Genomic DNA, 19,150 nt, shown 5'->3' on the forward strand with positions numbered 1-19,150 from the left:
ATTATCATTTTTAAAATGAAAATTTAAGTAAAGTGAAACATCTTTTTGAGAACGGTGTGGTGTTTCTATATTTTTTTTTAGATTTTAAATGATATATTTCAATATGAATTTCAATGTTAAGAGCTGAGCAGCACAAGAAAAAAATCTGGATTATAAAAATGTATCTCAGATAGATATCAAAGTTTCTTAATAAAAATTTAAAGACAGATACAAGTAGAAGGAAATTACTATAGAATATTATTATCAATTTTAATTAATATTTTTATATTTGTGGGATGATTTACACTCATGGAAGTGAAGAAGGTAGTAATATTTAAATTATGAAAATAAGTTCCTAAATATTATAAGCTGCCCAAGATTGTATATACAAAAGATTTAAAAAAATAATTATGTTCTTCACAAATAAATAATAAAAACTGTTTATTATAAACTATTCTAGTTTAATTGGTAATGATAAATCATCTGTATCTAAGATTCATTTTTTCACAACAAATCTGTATCTAGATTATTTTTCTGGAGGGCCTGCCCAACTCTGTTTGTATTGTAGATACAAGTTTTCAATACTGCTGAACTCTGTTTGACTTATAATGTACTACCTTTTGCAAAATATCACAAAAAAATGACTAACTTTAAAATTATAACTAAATATCGTACATTGCAAAATTTTAATAACTCAAAATGAAAATAGTACAATTTACAAATAAAAAAAATGGAATTAAAATAAATACTATACCATCATTTGATGATTTTCCAGCCAAATCAACTGATAGCTCACATGCTTTTGTAACACATAATGTTTCTATTTTTAATTAAAAAATATTATAAATTATAAATAATTTAGAATATATACCATCATTTGATGATTTTGTAGCTAACTCATCATTGGTTTTCCCATGGAGATGGAGTGGTAATGGTATGTCTGGTATTTCTAATTGCAAGATTTAAATAAAACATATTAATAATACCATTACCTTCGAACTCAACTGATGGCTGATTTTCACTAGCAACATCCATATATATTTCTAATTCAAATTACATAACTTAAATTTTATAAATAAATTAATATATACCTTTTTCTTTTTGTTGTTGACAAAAAAATTTACGGATATCCATATTTAAAAATTATAAAAACTTAAAATTTACAAACAAAACAAACTATCTAAATAGTTTAAATTTAAAAATATATATTTAATAATTAAATTTATAAATATCTAATTTAACTATGCCAAGCCAGAAAATATTTACAAAATATCTTTATTGTTATTTAATATTCTAATTTAACTATGCCAGAAATTATTTACAAATACAATATATCTTTATTCTTATTGTTGTTTAATATTTTAGTTCATATAATTTATATATATTTTTAAACGATGTGATCATTTAAAATTAAAACTCCTTTTTTTTATAAATATATTTCATTGTGATATTCATATTCATATAGTATTATATATAATATATTATCTTATTTCTCTAAATTGAAACCGTTTTTTAAATATAATTATTCGCAATAAAAAAATAATAATTTTTTATTTTATAAAAAAAAAAAAAAAATTAAAAAAAAAAATTTTTTTTTCCATGGGGGGGGGGGGTTCCCCCTTGTCTACGCCACTGTGGCTAGCTATTGTTGGATTTTTCACTATCCGAGGAAAAAATTTTGACAGTTTTATTGGAATGTTCTTATTCTTGTTGAAATGGCGAAGGATATAGGGAAATGTTTTAATATTTCCCTTATTAGATGCGTTTGTTAGAATTGCATAGATGTCTATCTTTTAAATCATATAGAAATGACCTCTAGGATTCAGTTACTAAAACATTTGTGATAGCCTTGCTCATTTTTATTCTGCCACAAGTAAGGTTTTCATTTATATTGGAGTCGTTAAATATCATGAGAAAGAGATTCGACCCACATTGTGAGATATAGCTATGTGAATGTTGAACTACATGATTGTATACAATTTCCGCAAAAGTAGTTGCATCTTTATTATTTATTATTTTTGAGAATATTTTTGTATTGCAATCGATGTTGATATACTCTCCTGTACGGACTTATATGAATGAAATGATGATTAATTATTATTGGATAAAAATAAAACAGGATAGAAAGAAATTTACAAACTAGACATGTTTTTCGAATAAATATATAAAATTTAATAAAAAAATATTAAAATAATCAATTAATGCCTCTCAAAATTATTATTTATAAAAAAACGTTAAAATACTAAAAAAAATTGCGGGCGAAATTAAAAAATTGCGGTAGATTTTTGCGAGAGATTTCCAATTGCGGTAGTTTTGTGGGAGAGAGAGGTCTGCGTGTAAACTAAAAAATTGCGGGAGTCTCCCGCTGATGGGGGGAGACATGGCAACCCTGTCTACAAGCCTTGATGAAAAGGATTTTCCCATCAGTATTACAGAATTCTAAATTTTATACTAAATCATAAGCCATATTCAAATCTTCTTGGTTTTCTTAATAGAAGTGGATCTTCAATTTCATTCTGAAAATGTTATTTACTAGTTTACCAATATTGTCATCAAATTTATTCCCGATCTCTGTTGGATATTTTATCGTAGCGATATTCTGCCACCATAAATTTTATCGAGCTTGTCAATATGCACAATAATATTTAGGATAAAGAAGCACTACAAAGTTACCATGAAGTTCTATCGAGCATGAAGTTTACGAAGACACATAATGAAATTTACTAGCAAATTAAAAATAATTGTAATGATCACAATGATGATATAATACAAAATAAAAATTTAATTCTTTATGATATTATTTATTATTTTAATTAATATTTTATTGTATAATTTGTTTGACATTGTTTTTTTATTCAAATGACTTGAGGAATACATGTGTATATTATCTAAAATATCTTTTTGTATTTTTTAGTATTAGTATTGCAATTTTTTTGTTTTTATATTAAATATACCAGATAAAAGTTATCCATTTATAATGTTGTATACTACTCTAATTAATCGGCAGGATTGCAAAAATGATTAGATTAACTTTGATTTTTATTAAATTTATTTAACCCCAAATATAAGAATATCTTCTGGTAGGGTTTCTCCCATTAGGATTTTTTAAAGATTATTATATTGAGCAATACTTCTTAGAATTTTGGAAGGTGAAGATGATGTTATTAAAGATTTGGCAAGATCGTTAAAATAAAATTTTATTTTGCTCTTAATCGTTCGGTATCATATGTTTTCAATTCAATTTTTAAATAAATGCTGTCTATAACTTGTTCCTTTATTAAGTTGATTATGCTATGCATATTAGATTGCAAGAATTATTTATATCATATGCAGCTACATTTTTTATTATATGCAAAATATTTATTAAAAAATCTTTCAGTCTTGCTTATCAGTCTTTTTAAAATAACGCCAATATTTTTTAATTCTGCTAATAATCAATCCTTAAATATAGAACAGTATATCAAATATGACGATATCAACGATATATCTGTTTGCAATTTATATACATGCTTTCATCATACTAAATATGAACAGAATTTAATTACTATAAAGCTATACATTTATGACATAAATGAAATAAAATTTTCTAAAAAATTTAAAATGACTAAACATTATTCTGAAATATTAGATTACTTTGATCTCTATCTTAAGACAAATAATCCTTATCATGCAAACTTTTATTTAGCACCTTTTGATATTTTAAATATGAATGATATACCAGGGAAGAATGGGTTTTCACACTTGGATACATATAACATTTTTAGATCACTTAAATGGTAATATTCTTATTTCTTTTTTTATTTAGATAATATTTAAATAATATAGGTGGAATAATGGTAGCAATCATCTTATATTTTCAATGATCCCAAACCTTGATTTTTTACCAAACAATATTAAATACATCTCACAGTATCATCATTCATTGCAGAAATATATGAAATATATTTATACTTTTTCTGGCAAAGCTATATTAATGTTATCCTATTTTATTCCATCAACTTACAGGCAAAATTTTGATATAGCAATTCCTATATATAATCCAAAATTAATGGATAATACATGTCTAAATAGCTATGTGAGGCAAGAATACAATAAATATAGGTATAATTTAGTTATTTGCTAGCATAAATTGACTGGGTGAGCATAAAGTACTTATTTAAATTAGTGATCAGCAAATGGTAAAATTTTCACAGCCCAGCTGGAATTTAATTTCCTGGCCCTTCCAAATTTATAGCCCACCCAGCTCGGTTCCAATTTTTTTTTTACTAAACTTGCCTGGCCCAATCTTTAAAAATCCAGATACGTGTCCTATATGAAAATAACCAATAATGATGAGAATTTAATCATAAATGTAGGAAGAAAAATCGTATTTATAAATGAATGATCATAAAATCATTTAATCATTAAAATATTGAGCTGTGCTTATATTTATCGGATTGGTTTTACCATATGCATTAGAGATCTGCAAAGTTAGGCCCGCCCAATATGGGCCGGGCCAGACTTGGGCCTAATTCTATTTAAAATAATTGGGTTCGGGCCAGGCCTAATATTTTTAAAAAAATTTCAGGCCGGATCGGGTTGGACCTTGGAAATTTTATTAAATATATCTAAATTTATCAGTTTTATATTAAATAATCTATATTTATTTCTATTGAAATTTATAAAAAATTATATTAATGTTTAATAATATAAAAATGAACATTGAAAAGTTATTATATAAATAAATTATTCTTACGCTATTAAAATTATATAAAATATATTCTAATCATCATGTGAGATGTGATCCAAGTTCCTTGAAGAAAGAAAGAGCACGATTCCCAAAGGTATTCAAGGTATTGGAAATGATGGGAATGAATAAGTGATCTTGGGATATCTCTGAATATTTTGCAATTTTTAGAAGCTCCTTGTTCTCCAGAATGTTAAGGGATTGATTGGAAAGAGCCAATGGATCAATACAAGAGTAATCCCAGACCAAGGATTGACCTCGCTTCCAGGGAATTTGAGAGATCCCGTCAGGGCATTTCCCATCAGATCTGAAAAGACCAGAGGGTTCGAGAATAGAAGGAATTTGAGCAGATCTCAGAGCTCTAAGAATTATAGAATTGCAAATGTTATGTCTAATGATGCGACCTTTACATGAACGACAATGTAGACTATGTCTTCCATTACTCAAAACAGCAGAACTGCAGCCGGCACAGATGTGGGGTTGGGTTACTAAGCAATTTAAACGGATGCCTATAGCATGAGTTAGCTCATTTTGGGTCAATTGTAATTGTAAGTTACTCGAAACCCTTAATGAGTTGGCTGACATATTTTCCCTTCTCCCCTCTCATAAAGCCTTTTTCTCCTAAAAAAATCAATATCCCAAAAATTCTTTACGCGCTTCGCTCTACCCCTATTTTTAAATTTCCCACTTCCTTAGGCATTTATGAAAATGGGATAAGTCCTAATTGAAAGTATCCTTAATCTAAAATTCATGAATTAGCATGGACACAAGCCACCCTTCCTACCAAGATGGGAGGACTAGGCATCAGATCCCCTTCCGATCTTGCCTTAACTGCCTTTATATCGAGCTGTCTTTTAACCAAAAATTTAGTCTATCCTAATTCCTTAAATCCTGACCCTTCCTTTGATAGTGCCATCATTGAATGGAAATCTCGATTCATTGCCGACCACCTAATTCCAGAAACGAACAAGCAGAAGGACTGGGATAAGCCCATTATTGCAAGCTGCGTCGAATCTCTCCTTTCCAGTATGCAATCATTGGACCGTCCCTTATTCTCCTCTCTGCTTAATGGTTCTGGACATGAGTTTCTCGAAGCCATTCCATCCGCGAACTTACAATTACAATTGACCCAAAATGAGCTAACTCATGCTATAGGCATCCGTTTAAATTGCTTAGTAACCCAACCCCACATCTGTGCCGGCTGCAGTTCTGCTGTTTTGAGTAATGGAAGGCATAGTCTACATTGTCGTTCATGTAAAGGCCGCATCGTTAGACATAACATTTGCAATTCTATAATTCTTAGAGCTCTGAGATCCGCTCAAATTCCTTCTATTCTCGAACCCTCTGTTTCAGATCTGATGGGAAACGCCCTGACGGGATCTCTCAAATTCCCTGGAAGCGAGGTCAATTTTATATTCAATTTTTTATGTAAAATAAAAATTTTTGATTTAATTTATTGAAACTAAACGCTATATAACATATGTCTTTTATTTTAGGTAATTATAAAAATTAATTTCTATATTTAAATAAATTCGGGCCTGGCCGGTAAATTTTTTAAAAATAAATTTCGGGTTCAAGCCAGGCCGGTATAACTTTTTAAAAAAATTTTGGGTTTGGGCCGAGCCGGGCTTGAAAAATTAGGCCCGATGCAGATCACATAGCCCGGACCAGTCTGGATTTTTTTTTAATAAAAAATTTTCTGCCCAACACACCTCGGTCTTATATTTCCAGAGGCCTGACCCTGCCCAGATTTTTTTAAACATTGCATTTATTCTCTATTTTTGTAGGTAATGGATATTTAAAATATTCTGTTTTAAAACATATGGCCTGGCTCAATTTTTAAAACAATTTTAAGCCTGGCCCAGCCTGGGCCAAGTATTTTAAAAAAAATATTTTTTTTTAGGCCCAGCCCATTCAAAAAAAAAATTAAAATCCCTGGGCTTGCGGGTCTCTGATAATTAGATAATTTACTTTATTTTTTAAATCATAAAGAAAGATAAAAAATTTTACACTATTTTTTGTTATATTTTCTGCAACAAGAAAAGGATTTTAAAATATTTAACGAGTCACATTAGTGATGTTAAACTGCTCGTTTTGAGCCGATTTTTAAAAATGGCTAACTCAAGATTTCATCCACAAAAATATTACGCAAGCCCGAAGATTTTGCTCATAGAAGGAACAAAGATCTAGATATATGTTATCGAAATCTCGAGGCTTATAGTGCGTACAAATTGACCGTTTCAACGCAGCGTTTTAAAACGCATATCAATAATTTAAAATACAAAACGCAAACGTACTCAAATTAAACGAATGCAATTAAAATGCATTATTTGCAGAAACGCAGCTTTGAAATGTTCAATTTGTGCGCACTATAAGTCACATTCAGGTAGTGTTGTTAAACGAACCCCGGAAAAAAAGCCACATTTTTTTTTTCTTCATATTTATAGAATTTATTTTAAAAACCTAATAAAATGCTGATGTTCAAATTAGTTCTGGGGAAAAAATAACTCATGCATTTCTTATTTTCGCAAAATTTATTTGCTATAACGGTAAATAGGAAGAAAAAAAACCCCTTGGAATAAAACCTTAAAAATTTCAAATTAAAATAGTTTTTTGTTTTAAAAGATCTAATTTGACGCTTTATAAATTACACTTTTTGAAATTCTCACATGTAACATAGGATTTCTTCTACGAGATCTTCTACGAGATCTTCTTCGACTCAAAATTAGAAGAGCGGTTATGGAATTTTTAGGGATGCTTTATCATAATTAATATATGGAGGTTGGGTAAAGCAAGATAAATAATGGGGTTTTGATTTTTACTTTTTTTTGCTAAAATATATTTGAAATTGTTTATCAGAATTGAAAGCTATCCCCCGTATTTAGATAATTGAAATTTAATAATACTTTGTTAAAAAATATAATTGTTCAGCAAGTACCTAAATCATGAACAGCTATTAAGATTGAACATTAAGGTTTAAAATTTATTTTTAATCAAAAGATTAAAAATTGTTTATCTGTTCAAATAACGCTATAATTCTTGGTATTTTATAAAATTAAACATTAATGATTTGTATTACAAATATACGGTATATAAAGACAAAAAAAAAATTTTTTTATAGTATTTTAATTTGATAATTTACAAATATAATATTTAAGTCGTAAAATTTATATTTTATTAAAAAAAAATTAATGGAGCTAATTCATCCTGGAAAAGTAGTATTTGAAGGTTACTCATATACCATCCATAAAATTTTTTTAAACAATATAAGATGGCGCTGCCCAAAGTATCTTTTAAATGCCGAGCAATATTATCATCAACACTCGAAAATCAAAACCCGGTATTTGAAACAACTCATACTCATCCATCAAATATTGATGCGATATTAGCAATGAAATTCATTTCTAACATGAAGAAGCGATGCGCAGACTCTTTAGCAAAACTTTTCAAATTTATGCAGAGGAAGTATTGAAATTAGACCAAAGTATTCAGTCACACATGTTATCGGAAGATTCAATATAAAGAACTCTAAGTAATCATGAGGCAAAGCACAAACCTTCAAATCTTGAGAATTTGGAAAGCCTAATTATTGAAGGTATTAATTTAAATATAATTATATTTTCATAAAAATTTAAATATTATAGGTGATTAGGCAATTTGTGGTTCCCAGAACTCAAAAAGATTTTTATTATTTGATAATGGCCCATATGCTGAAGAACGTATAATCATGTTTGCAAGGGATGAATCCTTAAATTTAATAACAAATGCGACAGCATGGTTTATGGATGGAAATTTTGCCATGTCTCCAAAAATCTTTCTACATATATGTTATTAGAGTATCAATAAACACAATTTTTATCACCGCTGTTTATTTAATCTAAAAAAAAAACGCAAAGTACGAAAAAATATTCGAAATAATAATGTCTAAATGTCAGGAAAGGGATTTATTTGTTTATTTCCAACCAGATTAGAAAAACGATGATTCCAACCTTCGCATTGATTATTTGTGCGTTCTTCGTCGAATAGAGTGCTCTGATTCACATTCCAAGTTTCTGGAGTAATCGAGGCTCAATTCGACGTGTCTGAGATTGAGAATTGCTTCTTGTGACCTCCCTTGATACTCCATTGATATAATATTTATCAATCTGGAAAGCCAATAGAGGACCGATGAAACTCTAAGCTTCTTTTGTGGTATGAGGGACGGCTTAGCATTTGTTCCTTATGTGATACGGGCAATGCAATGACATTAGATCGGTTACTCCGTGCAATGGTAAGGATAGCTTGTTCGATAAATATTATATCAATGGAGTATCAAGAGAGGTCACAAGAAGCAATTCTCACTCTTAGACAGGTCGAAGAATTGAGTCTCGATTCCTCCAGAAACTTGGAACGTGAATCAGAGCATTCTATCCGACGAAGAACGCACAAATAATCAATGCGAAGGTTGTAATCATCGTTTTTCTAATCTGGTTGGGAATAAACAAATAAATCCCTTTCCTGACATTTAAACATTATTACTTCGAATATTTTTTCGTAAGTATTTTTGCGTTTTTTTTTGGAGTACACAATAAACAACGGTGATAAAAATAGTGTTTATTGATACTCTAGTGACATATAATGTAGAAAATTTTTTGGAGGCATGACAAAATTTCCATATACCGTCACATTTGCTATTAAATTTAAGGATTCACCCGTTGCAAATATGATTATACGTTCTTCAGCATGTGGATCATTATCAAATAATAAAAATTTTGAGTTCTGGGAACCACAATTTGCCCAATCACCTATAATATTTAAATTTTTATGAAAATATATTTTAATTTAAATAATACCTTCAATAATTAGGTCTTCCAAATTCTAATGATTTGTAGGGTTGTGCTTTGCCTTATGATTCCCTGGAGTTTTTTTTATTGAATCTTCCGATAACATGTGTGACTGAACGCTTTGGTCTAATTTTAAAACTTCCTCTGCATAAATTCGATTAGAAGTTCTTTTCGTGAAATTTCGAGGCTCGGATAATAATACTTTGGCTAAAATCTTGATTCACCCCATAAACATTGCAAGATTAATTAACTTTTGGAGAATAGAACAAAATATACTTAATCGTTCGTGAAAGTTAATGGGTGATATTTTTATGGCATTTACTCAAAAGATAGATGATAAATAAAAATCAAATATAAACATAAGATCGGGTTTTTAGTAGTTTCAGGAAATATCGGATCGGATTGGATCGGTGAAAAATTTGTGATTCGGCACAACCCTATTAAAATCATAAGCAAAATAAAATATATTATTAACAAAATTACGCTTAATTTTTTTTTTTGCTCGGCCCGTCCCAAATAAATTTTTTTATGTGTGATATCTAATTTAAAAGCAAGCTATTATTTTTTTTTGAACATTTACATTTAAATAAAATTATTTTTTAAAAAAAACTAATATATAATATATAAAAGAAATTGGAATATAATAAGTTCTCAACTCAAACTATCATCCACAGATCAATTATTATTGAGTCGAATCCATTCAACCATTCCAGGGACCTTAACACTCTTTGAATCGGCTCCACCAGAGTACGATACTGACATGTACCGTTCACTTCAGCAAGATGTCTTCAAAGTGGTAAAATATGTGGAAATTTTGCAAGTATAATTTTAAAAGCCTATTTAATTATTTGAAATCTAACTCCATAAAATGAGCGAGATTATGATGGTGATGGTGAAGCATCTTTAAGATATTTTAATAATCTGCATTTTGGCTTTAGAAAAGGGGGGGGGTGCGCTTCCCTTTTCCCCATATGTCATAGAAAGAGTTTATAATTGGGAATATAATGTACGTTCGGTGCGGGTCGGAAAAATGTTTATTTCGTTCTATGGGGCAGATTGGGCCAAAAAAATTTGTCTCAGTCTCTCCGAATAAGTTCATTTTCTCATCTGCTTTTTTAAAAAAAAGAAGAATAAGTCTTATTGTGGGATCTATGTGTAGGTCAGCCCGAAGTTCGCCCAACTAGACGTGTCCGCCCAAAAGATTTTTGGGCTGAACAACGCGTGCAAAATATTTATCTTAAGTTTTCAAAAAAAAGTCACGGGTCGTATCGGATAGCTCGTAAAAAAATTATTATAGACCGGTTCGGTCGGGTCAAACCGGCCCGCGCTGACCATTATTATGCGTTATAAAATAACTGGCTAAAAATTTTAATAAACCATGAATATCACTGTAAATAAGCAATCCATATTTTGTCTCATCCTTCCAAATCAATACCTAACATCGTTGGACTTATCGGAAGCTATCATGCAAGGATGTATACCCGTTATAATGAACATAGGCGACATAATACTACCTTACCATGATGTTTTGGATTACTCTAAGTATGGTATGCAATGCACAGCATAAATTTTCAAATTATTTTTTCTTCAATAGAAATTTATTTTTTAATTCTCTGTCCTTTCTAAAATATTTTTTTTAAAAAATACTTTTGTATTCGATACTTTTTTAAGAATCGATAGTTTATCATTGTCAAGTTCACTTTACTTATTATATATATTGACTTACATAAATGATAAATTTAGGTGTTATATAAATACCAAATAATTAAATCTTTCTCGGTGCCGCCCTGCCCCAATCCTCGGACCTGTGGATCGGGCCAAATTTTCTGTTCGGACTGAATTGATAACGATTTTATAGCGGATAAATTAGGCGAATTTGTGTCTTTTTTCTACATAAAAAATAATTACTGGCCGGGTCGGACAATTTGTACAAAATATATTTTCCGCGCAAGGCCAGGTAAAAAATTATTACGGGTTAGGCAACGACATATAATAATACCTAGACTGATGATGCATTCAAAAAATGTGCAACAATGGAAAACAGCTGAGGAATGACATTATGACGCCATTTTGGTTACCTATAGATAATATATAAAAAAATTTTTAAATTTTAACCTAAGCAAAGTAAAATAATATCATCCCTCACAATTATTTTAAAGCTATTCTCACAAGGAAATATGAATTTAGCAAACCAAATTTAAATAATTTAAAGTATTCCGGATCCTATATAGGTTACCAAAATGACGGGTCACATAGTCTCCAGCTGATTCGCATTCAACGATTTTTAATATGCATTATTATGAATGAATCGTCAGTCTATGTATTATTATATGTCATGTGGTAGGCCCCAAATTCCGATAGAAAATTTTCAGGGGCTAAATGACTATCACCCTACATATTCAAGTTTGCAATTTAAGTTACTTATAAAATCTATTTGTATAAAGCTAGAAAGTTTTAAATTCATTCGTTTAAAGTTGTTCTCTAAGTTACAGTGCCCCTAGTAACGAAGTTCAAGTTCACTTTAGCCATAAATTTACGTCGATTTCTCTGGGGCTAGTCGCAACCGTCCAAAATTTCAATTTTATCCAGATTTCTGACTATTACCTTTAAGATCATTTTTATCTTAATCTTATATTGATTGCTGCTGGAAAGCCAGGTCTAATCCTCACCTAGTTTTTAAAACTATTCCATCTAATAAAAGCCAGGGTACTCGTTTTTTTTTAAAAATAAATATCTACCAATATATCAGAGACCTGCCAAAGATACCATTTGCACAGCCCGATCCGAATTTTTTAAAATTTTTTTCGGTCCGGCCCGGGTTTTATATTTTTAAACCCGCCATGGCCCGGATTTTTTTTTAAAGAATATTACATTTATTTTTAATTTTTATAACTAATAATGGCGATTTAAAATATTCGTTTTTAAAATATATGACCCGATCTGGCGCTGATATTTAAAAATTCGTAATGAACATTCCACTATATGGAAGTATAATATTTAATGTATATAAAAGATTCACCGTAATGTCTCACCAACCACCTAGCGTCGAATTTTTCCTAAATTTGATGGATTCCTACAAGCACAAACCAATATTTTACGATAAATTGGTGAGAAGAGGTCGCCTTACTTGGGCAAAATATTTTAGCCGCCCTACGGCCATCGCTAGAACCTGCGCTCATATCCTGAAACAGCGGCTGTTCCCTTACGGCGGGAGGAAATACAAGGATTGGAATAGCGATAAATACTGGGAGGATAAAAGTTTTTTCGAAGAACCTACAGCTGTTTCTACTCCTTATACAAATAGTGATGCTAAAGGAACCTTACACGAGTTCTGTGGAGATGATATTAGGTATACTAAAGATGGAACGTATCACAATAGTTTTAAAAAGGTTTTATTTTGTATTATATATTTTTAAACGTTATTGAAACCTTCCATAGATAATTGACCACCTCTTTGATGTGGCAAAAACACTTCTTGGTTGGTTTCATGTCAGTGTATAAATTTGGTTTTATTAACTCAAATGTTATCGTCACTAGGAATTCCTATCAAAATGAAAAATTTATACTATATGCATTTTATTATTTGAATATTCTCACCCTTTTAGACGTTTGACTACGATATAAATCCAATCATTAAATTCGCTCCGGAATACAATAATCACCTTCAAAATAAATCATTCCGCGGTGGCGGGGACAAATTTTCCGCCGTGATAATCGTATATGATAGACATTTTTTAACGTCCTTGAACAGGATCATCGAAACCTTAAAAGAAGTTCCCAGTTTATCTCATATTTACTTAGTATTGAATATTGCTGGATATAACGGGAACGGACCATCGGATGATATATTTATGTGGCTTAATCGCACTCTTTCTTCCGCTAAACTGATTAAAGTAGTTCAAATATAGCTTGCATATATATACACACATAGGCGTAACAATGATTTATCCAAGGAGGGAGTTCTCCAAACCCTTATTTTCCCGGCCTCCTCCCGGGTCATGTTCGTTCCATATTTTTACCAAATTCTGTTTCATATTTCCTATTCTGATATCCTGAGGAATAAGAATACGTCATAATAATTATATGGGATAAAAAAAATTTAAAAAAATATACGCCATCTATTGATAATATATTTATTTAGGATTATGTTCTCACCTTCTCGTTCCATCGATAATGGAAATAAACTTATAAGACAGATTTCATTTCAGAAGCTTTTATTCTAAAATAGGCGTTTAAAATTACTTTTATTCACAACTAGATTTTGAACCCCCTCCAAAGATCCCGCAATAACCGTTTCAACTCATTTTTCTCAAATCTTAATCTCAGTGACCCGACCCAAGCTATATTATCGTTGAATCAAGCAACTTCTAACTTATTGTTGACAAATCGGGAGATAGAGATCGCGTTTCAAGTTTGGAAACAATTTCCAGACAGGGTTTTATTTTATATTAGTTTACTATTATTTTTCCTTATTTTTTTTTAACTAAAATTTACTAAGAAAATTTTGTAATTTACTAATAAACAAATTTGTAATTTACTTTTATAACAAAAAAAAAGGGAGAATAACTTTTACATTTGATATTATTTTGTTGATCAAATTTTTAGTTTTATTTTACCATGATTATTTGTTTATTTGTTAATTTTTTATAACTTGAACTTTATATCTCCCATAACTAACAGCCTTAGAAGTTTTTTTTAAACATTCTAGACTAGATAGTTACCTTTAAAATTGTTAGCCTTATAAGTGAGCATCTTGGTACGAGTCCAATTCCAGACGCTCTCCTACCAGTTTTAGCGTATTTGTGGGGAGGGGGAGGGTTATTTAGTCTTCGTTTAAGCGTTCTTTGTAATGTACCATCCCAGTTTTAGCGTATTTGAGGTATTTAGTCTTCGTTTAAGCGTTCTTTATAACGTTCCATCCCAGTTTTAGCGCATTTAGGGAGGCTTATTCAGTCCTCGCTTGAGCGTTCTTTTTTAAATTTCAACCCCAGTTCTTATTCAGAAACGGTTTAAGCGATTTTATAATGTTCTTCTTCTTGGAAATTTAAAGGCGAGACGAACTTTTAATATTCACAGGTGATCCAAAAGAAGGCTTCTACCTTCGACAGAGAATATCAATTTAAATCTGTCGTTCTAACTGCATATCCATAAGCCTCGATCTTAAATTATTTTTTTTTATTTCCCTTCTTTTAATTATATATTTTTATATAGATTTATGATCATTTATAGTCAGAATAACTTATATTTTCAAAATTAATATAAATATAATATAAATTTTAAAATGAAGATTTTTAATTGATTATTTATATATTTTAAAATAAATTTTAAATATTTATTCAAAAAACATGTCTAGTTTGTAAATTTCTTACTATCCTGTTTTAATTTTTAAAAGAATGTTATCGATTATATTATTTTTTAAGATTATAAATCCAAGGTCTACTTACCCAATCCAAACGTACAATAAAAGTTACGAAGGACTTTTAGATATATCGAACGACGCCATTTTTATTCATAAAGTTAAATTTGTTTTTATTTTTGAATTTGTAAATATATTTTGTCAGCTAAAAAAAAAATGGGGGAAAAACAAACTAACTAAATTTTGATGTTTTCTATTTAAACTTCTTTTTTAAAATTTAAATATAAAAAAAAATGAGAAAATCCGACTTTGAAATTTTGATAATAAATAAAATATATAATAAATTTTTTAATAAAGAAAGAAAGAAAGAAAATAAAGAAAAGGAAGAAAGAAAGGCTAAAATAAAACAAAAATCGCTACGTGCCAATTAGAGATTTGCAAAATTAGGCCCAGCCCGAACTTGGGCGGCTTCCTATTTTTTAAAAATAAATTCGGAACGGGGCCGATTCGGGCTAAATTAGGACTAATAAAAAAAATGGCTGGGGTCTAACAATTTTTAAAAAAAAATTATTTCGGGCCAGGTTTGAAAAATCAGGTCAGATCCAGATCACCTGCCAATTACTTAATTTTGCACGTGATCTTAATATCTATCCATTTTTTTTTTCAAAGCTAACTCAAAAACTTCCTAATTTTTTTTAAAATGTTAAGTAGTAAACGTAGTACCTCAGCAATCACATATAATTCTAGACTAATGATTTATTCATTTAAATATGTTATCAATGCAAATCAGCTGGTTTCACGGCATTTTGGTTTGTCTGTGTAAATTTATTTATATTTTTATCAGTCAAGATAACCATATGTCTATGGTTAGCATTAACAGTACTCCAATAATTAAGAGTCCATGTATTCAAAAACTATTAACATAAATTTATCCGTCACATCATTTTATGGGGATCGCTAAATTATTTTGTTTACTTTTGGCAGGTTAAAGTCACATGATGAAATGTTTATTTTGTTTAAAAATAACCTAAAGCATTTCTTTCATTTGTACACCTATCGAATGGATCCCGAGATCAAACGTTACATAGATAAGGTTGGAAATTGTGAAGATATCGCCATGAACTTATTGGCGCTTCGCGTGACGGGTAACACTCTCCTGAATGTAAGAGTACAATATTTTGATAATCACATGTTTTTTTTAAGTTTCGGATGTTTTTAAAAAAAAAATTATATTGTATACAATGACATATATAATACCATAACTGACGATTCATTCATTAAAATGCGTTTTTAAGGGTCGTTAAAAGCAAATCAGCTGGACCCGCCATTTTGGTAACCCTCATGATAATTATTCGCATGTTAAAAACTACTATTAAATTGGTAACTTGCTTCTTTAATTATCTCGAATCAGACAATTCTTTAATAAAGTTTGCATCAGATATAGGAATAAATTAGGCTCTCGTTTAAAATTTTAATAATGATTACTGTAAACAAGATGTCGTCCCCAGCTGATTTGCATTGATGTACACTTTTAATGAATGAATCGTCAGTCTAGGTTTATTATATGTCATTGATTGTATAATATAATATAACTAAGTATATAAAGCAGACGATAAATTTTTACATTCGAAATATCCAAATTCATAGAAACGATATTTCTTGTAACGCGCAATTTTTAGGTTTTCTATTTGACACCCACTTGAACTCTCTACATCCTTCACCTTGAATTCATAGTGGCGCGATTGCGATCGCGATTTAACAGCTGATTGTTTTTTTAAATCTGTTTATGAGATCAATTTTTATATTGATTTTATCTTTAATTCAAATTTTAATAATAATCTAAGAAATAATGATTTTAATAAAGATCAATTGATCTCATAAACAGATTTTAAAAACTGTCAGCTGTTAAATCGCAATTGCGCCACTCTGAATTCAAGGTCAAACGGATCATTAGCTAGGAGTTTTTTCTTTAATATACCCAAAAATTATTTTTTTTAACCAAGTGAATTATAGGGGAGGGCCTTTGATTTTAAAATATTTATGGTATTTTGGTTCATTTTCGGTCAAAATGGACGATATTATTATTCGTATGAATTTATAATGCAGGTAATTATCCGATTTATGTATTTATTTAATATATCAGATAATTCCAAGTTTTTAACAATATTTAAGATATAATCCTATTAAATAAGCCAATCAGAAAAGTGGACCAATTTACTATCAAATGACTTTCCGATCATAGTTAGACAAAATCATCGGCAAGGAAAATAAAAATTATTATTTTTTGTTTTAAGATGGAAAATTAAATCTGAATTATTCAACAAAAATAATTCTTTTTTTAAAATATATAATTGATATTGATCTGTAACAAACAAATATTTACTTTAACATGGACATTTAGATTAATTTTTACAAAATCCATTTAACTCTTCTAGGTGCGATTCTCTTCGAAACTAAGATGCAACAAAAGATGCAAGAATCTCATAATCGACAACAACGATCAAAGGGAATTGAGAGAGCGCTGCTTGAAAATATTTTATGGTTACTTTTTTGGAAATCTTGAAAAAAGTATATTTTAAAAGAATATTTATTTCATGTTTTTTTTTACAAATATAATCCCAAAATTAGAGGGGCGGGCTATCAATCATCAATAAAAATCTAGACCCTGGTCATGGCCATAAAAAAATTTAATGCTGCATTTCATTCCTATTACTCCTTTTTTTTTGACTTGACTGACTATCGGAATTATAAAATGAATTTAAGAGAGAAATAAATGGAGGAGGGGGGGGGGAGTACAATTTTTTTAAAAATTTGTATTTTATAAAATGTCGGGCCGCGCCCGGAAATGGTTCAAACCTAGACCTGGGGAAACTAAAAATGCCATTAATTTTGAAAGATCCTTAGGAAAGTTTTTTTTACTTACTTCCACTAATTTCAATTCCTGGGCATAGATTTTCTCAGGGCCAAAATTAGAACCTTGATTATAAAAATTTTCTAAGGGGATGATTGAACTCAGATCTCGATATGAAAAAATTTAAAATTATTTTGTTTTCCTAATTATTATTTTTTTTATCTTTTATGCATGAAAATTATAAAAGATTATGGCCATTTTTAGGTAAAATTTGATCTCAAAAGATTTTTTTTGTAGATTTATTTCTAAACTCTGGATTCGTATACGCTTATAATTTTGGATATTTCGTTGAAATATCGGGGCAGGGTGGGGTGGGGTTGTTTTAAAACAGTTTAATAAAAAAATAAATAATTGAACTGGACCTATTTTTATTAAAATTTCGAATGTGGTTTGGGTATAATTTTTTTTTATAATTTTTCTCGGATCAACCAAATAATTTTTTTTTAAACTACAAATAAAATAATATAGGCAAATCGATAATCTCCAAATTCCAATTCTCTCCACTAGAAATCTAATATGTTTCAACGAATCTCAAATATTTTTTTATAACAAATTATATTATTATTTTATTTTATATATTAAGAAAATTTACATAAACCTTTTTATAGAAATCAAATTTATTATTTTTTTTAAAATAACATTTTGTTGTTGCTGATAATTATTAAAATGAAACTGTGATATTATTATAATATAATACATAATAATTTATAATTATATATAATCTTTATTTTATTCTGAATTATGTGATCCAATCGGTAACCGCATATTACGTATTCTCCGTTTAATGGCGATTTCTAGGATGCCCAGGCTCTTGCATTTTTGAACGTCCTGAGCATCAATATATGTAAGATTCATTTTTTCCATATCCTCCGCTATCACCTTTATCCATGTCATCTTGGGCTTACCTCTAGGTCTTGATCCTTCTACTTCCATCAAGGTGCACCTCTTTACCCAGTCATCTTTTGTCTTACGCTCCACGTGCACAAACCATCTTAGTCTATTTCTTTACATTACCACTCCAATCACTTCTATACCCATTCTTGCTCGCAATTCCTTGCTAGTTTTTCTCTCTCTCATAGACACCCCACACATCCATCTAACCATCCTCATCTCTATTCATTCCAATTTGGCTTCCTGAGCCGCTTTCATTGCCCATGTTTCGCCGCCATAAACTAATCACTCTTCACATAGCTTATGTAAACTTTCACCTTTAAGACTTCAGAGAGGCGTTTTTATTTGTTAAAATAATACCTATTCAATGTATTATTGAACTAAAATAAAAAATGGTATCGTGAGTTTCTGGTTAAGCTGTCTAAAATTATTTTCTATTTTAAAAAATTTCTAAAAAAATTGTA

General features: G+C 29.6%; 1 protein-coding gene across 1 annotated transcript; it reads left to right on the forward strand.

The window, feature by feature from the left end:
- Window positions 1–3,545: 3,545 nt before the first annotated feature.
- On the forward strand, window positions 3,546–18,347 carry LOC135926377 (exostosin-2-like). The gene is made up of 11 exons (XM_065462234.1): window positions 3,546–3,755; window positions 3,805–4,080; window positions 10,159–10,348; window positions 10,928–11,070; window positions 12,542–12,917; window positions 13,134–13,421; window positions 13,787–13,963; window positions 14,949–15,044; window positions 15,918–16,046; window positions 17,320–17,452; window positions 18,264–18,347. The coding sequence occupies exons 1-11, from the start codon at window positions 3,580–3,582 to the stop codon at window positions 18,308–18,310; spliced, it is 2,031 nt and encodes a 676-aa protein (XP_065318306.1). The 5' UTR covers window positions 3,546–3,579; the 3' UTR covers window positions 18,311–18,347.
- The last annotated feature ends 803 nt before the right edge of the window (window positions 18,348–19,150 follow it).

This window comes from Gordionus sp. m RMFG-2023, chromosome 3 (assembly GCF_954871325.1).
Source record: "Gordionus sp. m RMFG-2023 chromosome 3, tfGorSpeb1-WG-v2, whole genome shotgun sequence".
NCBI classification, from domain to species: Eukaryota; Metazoa; Nematomorpha; class Gordioida; order Chordodea; family Parachordodidae; genus Gordionus; species Gordionus sp. m RMFG-2023.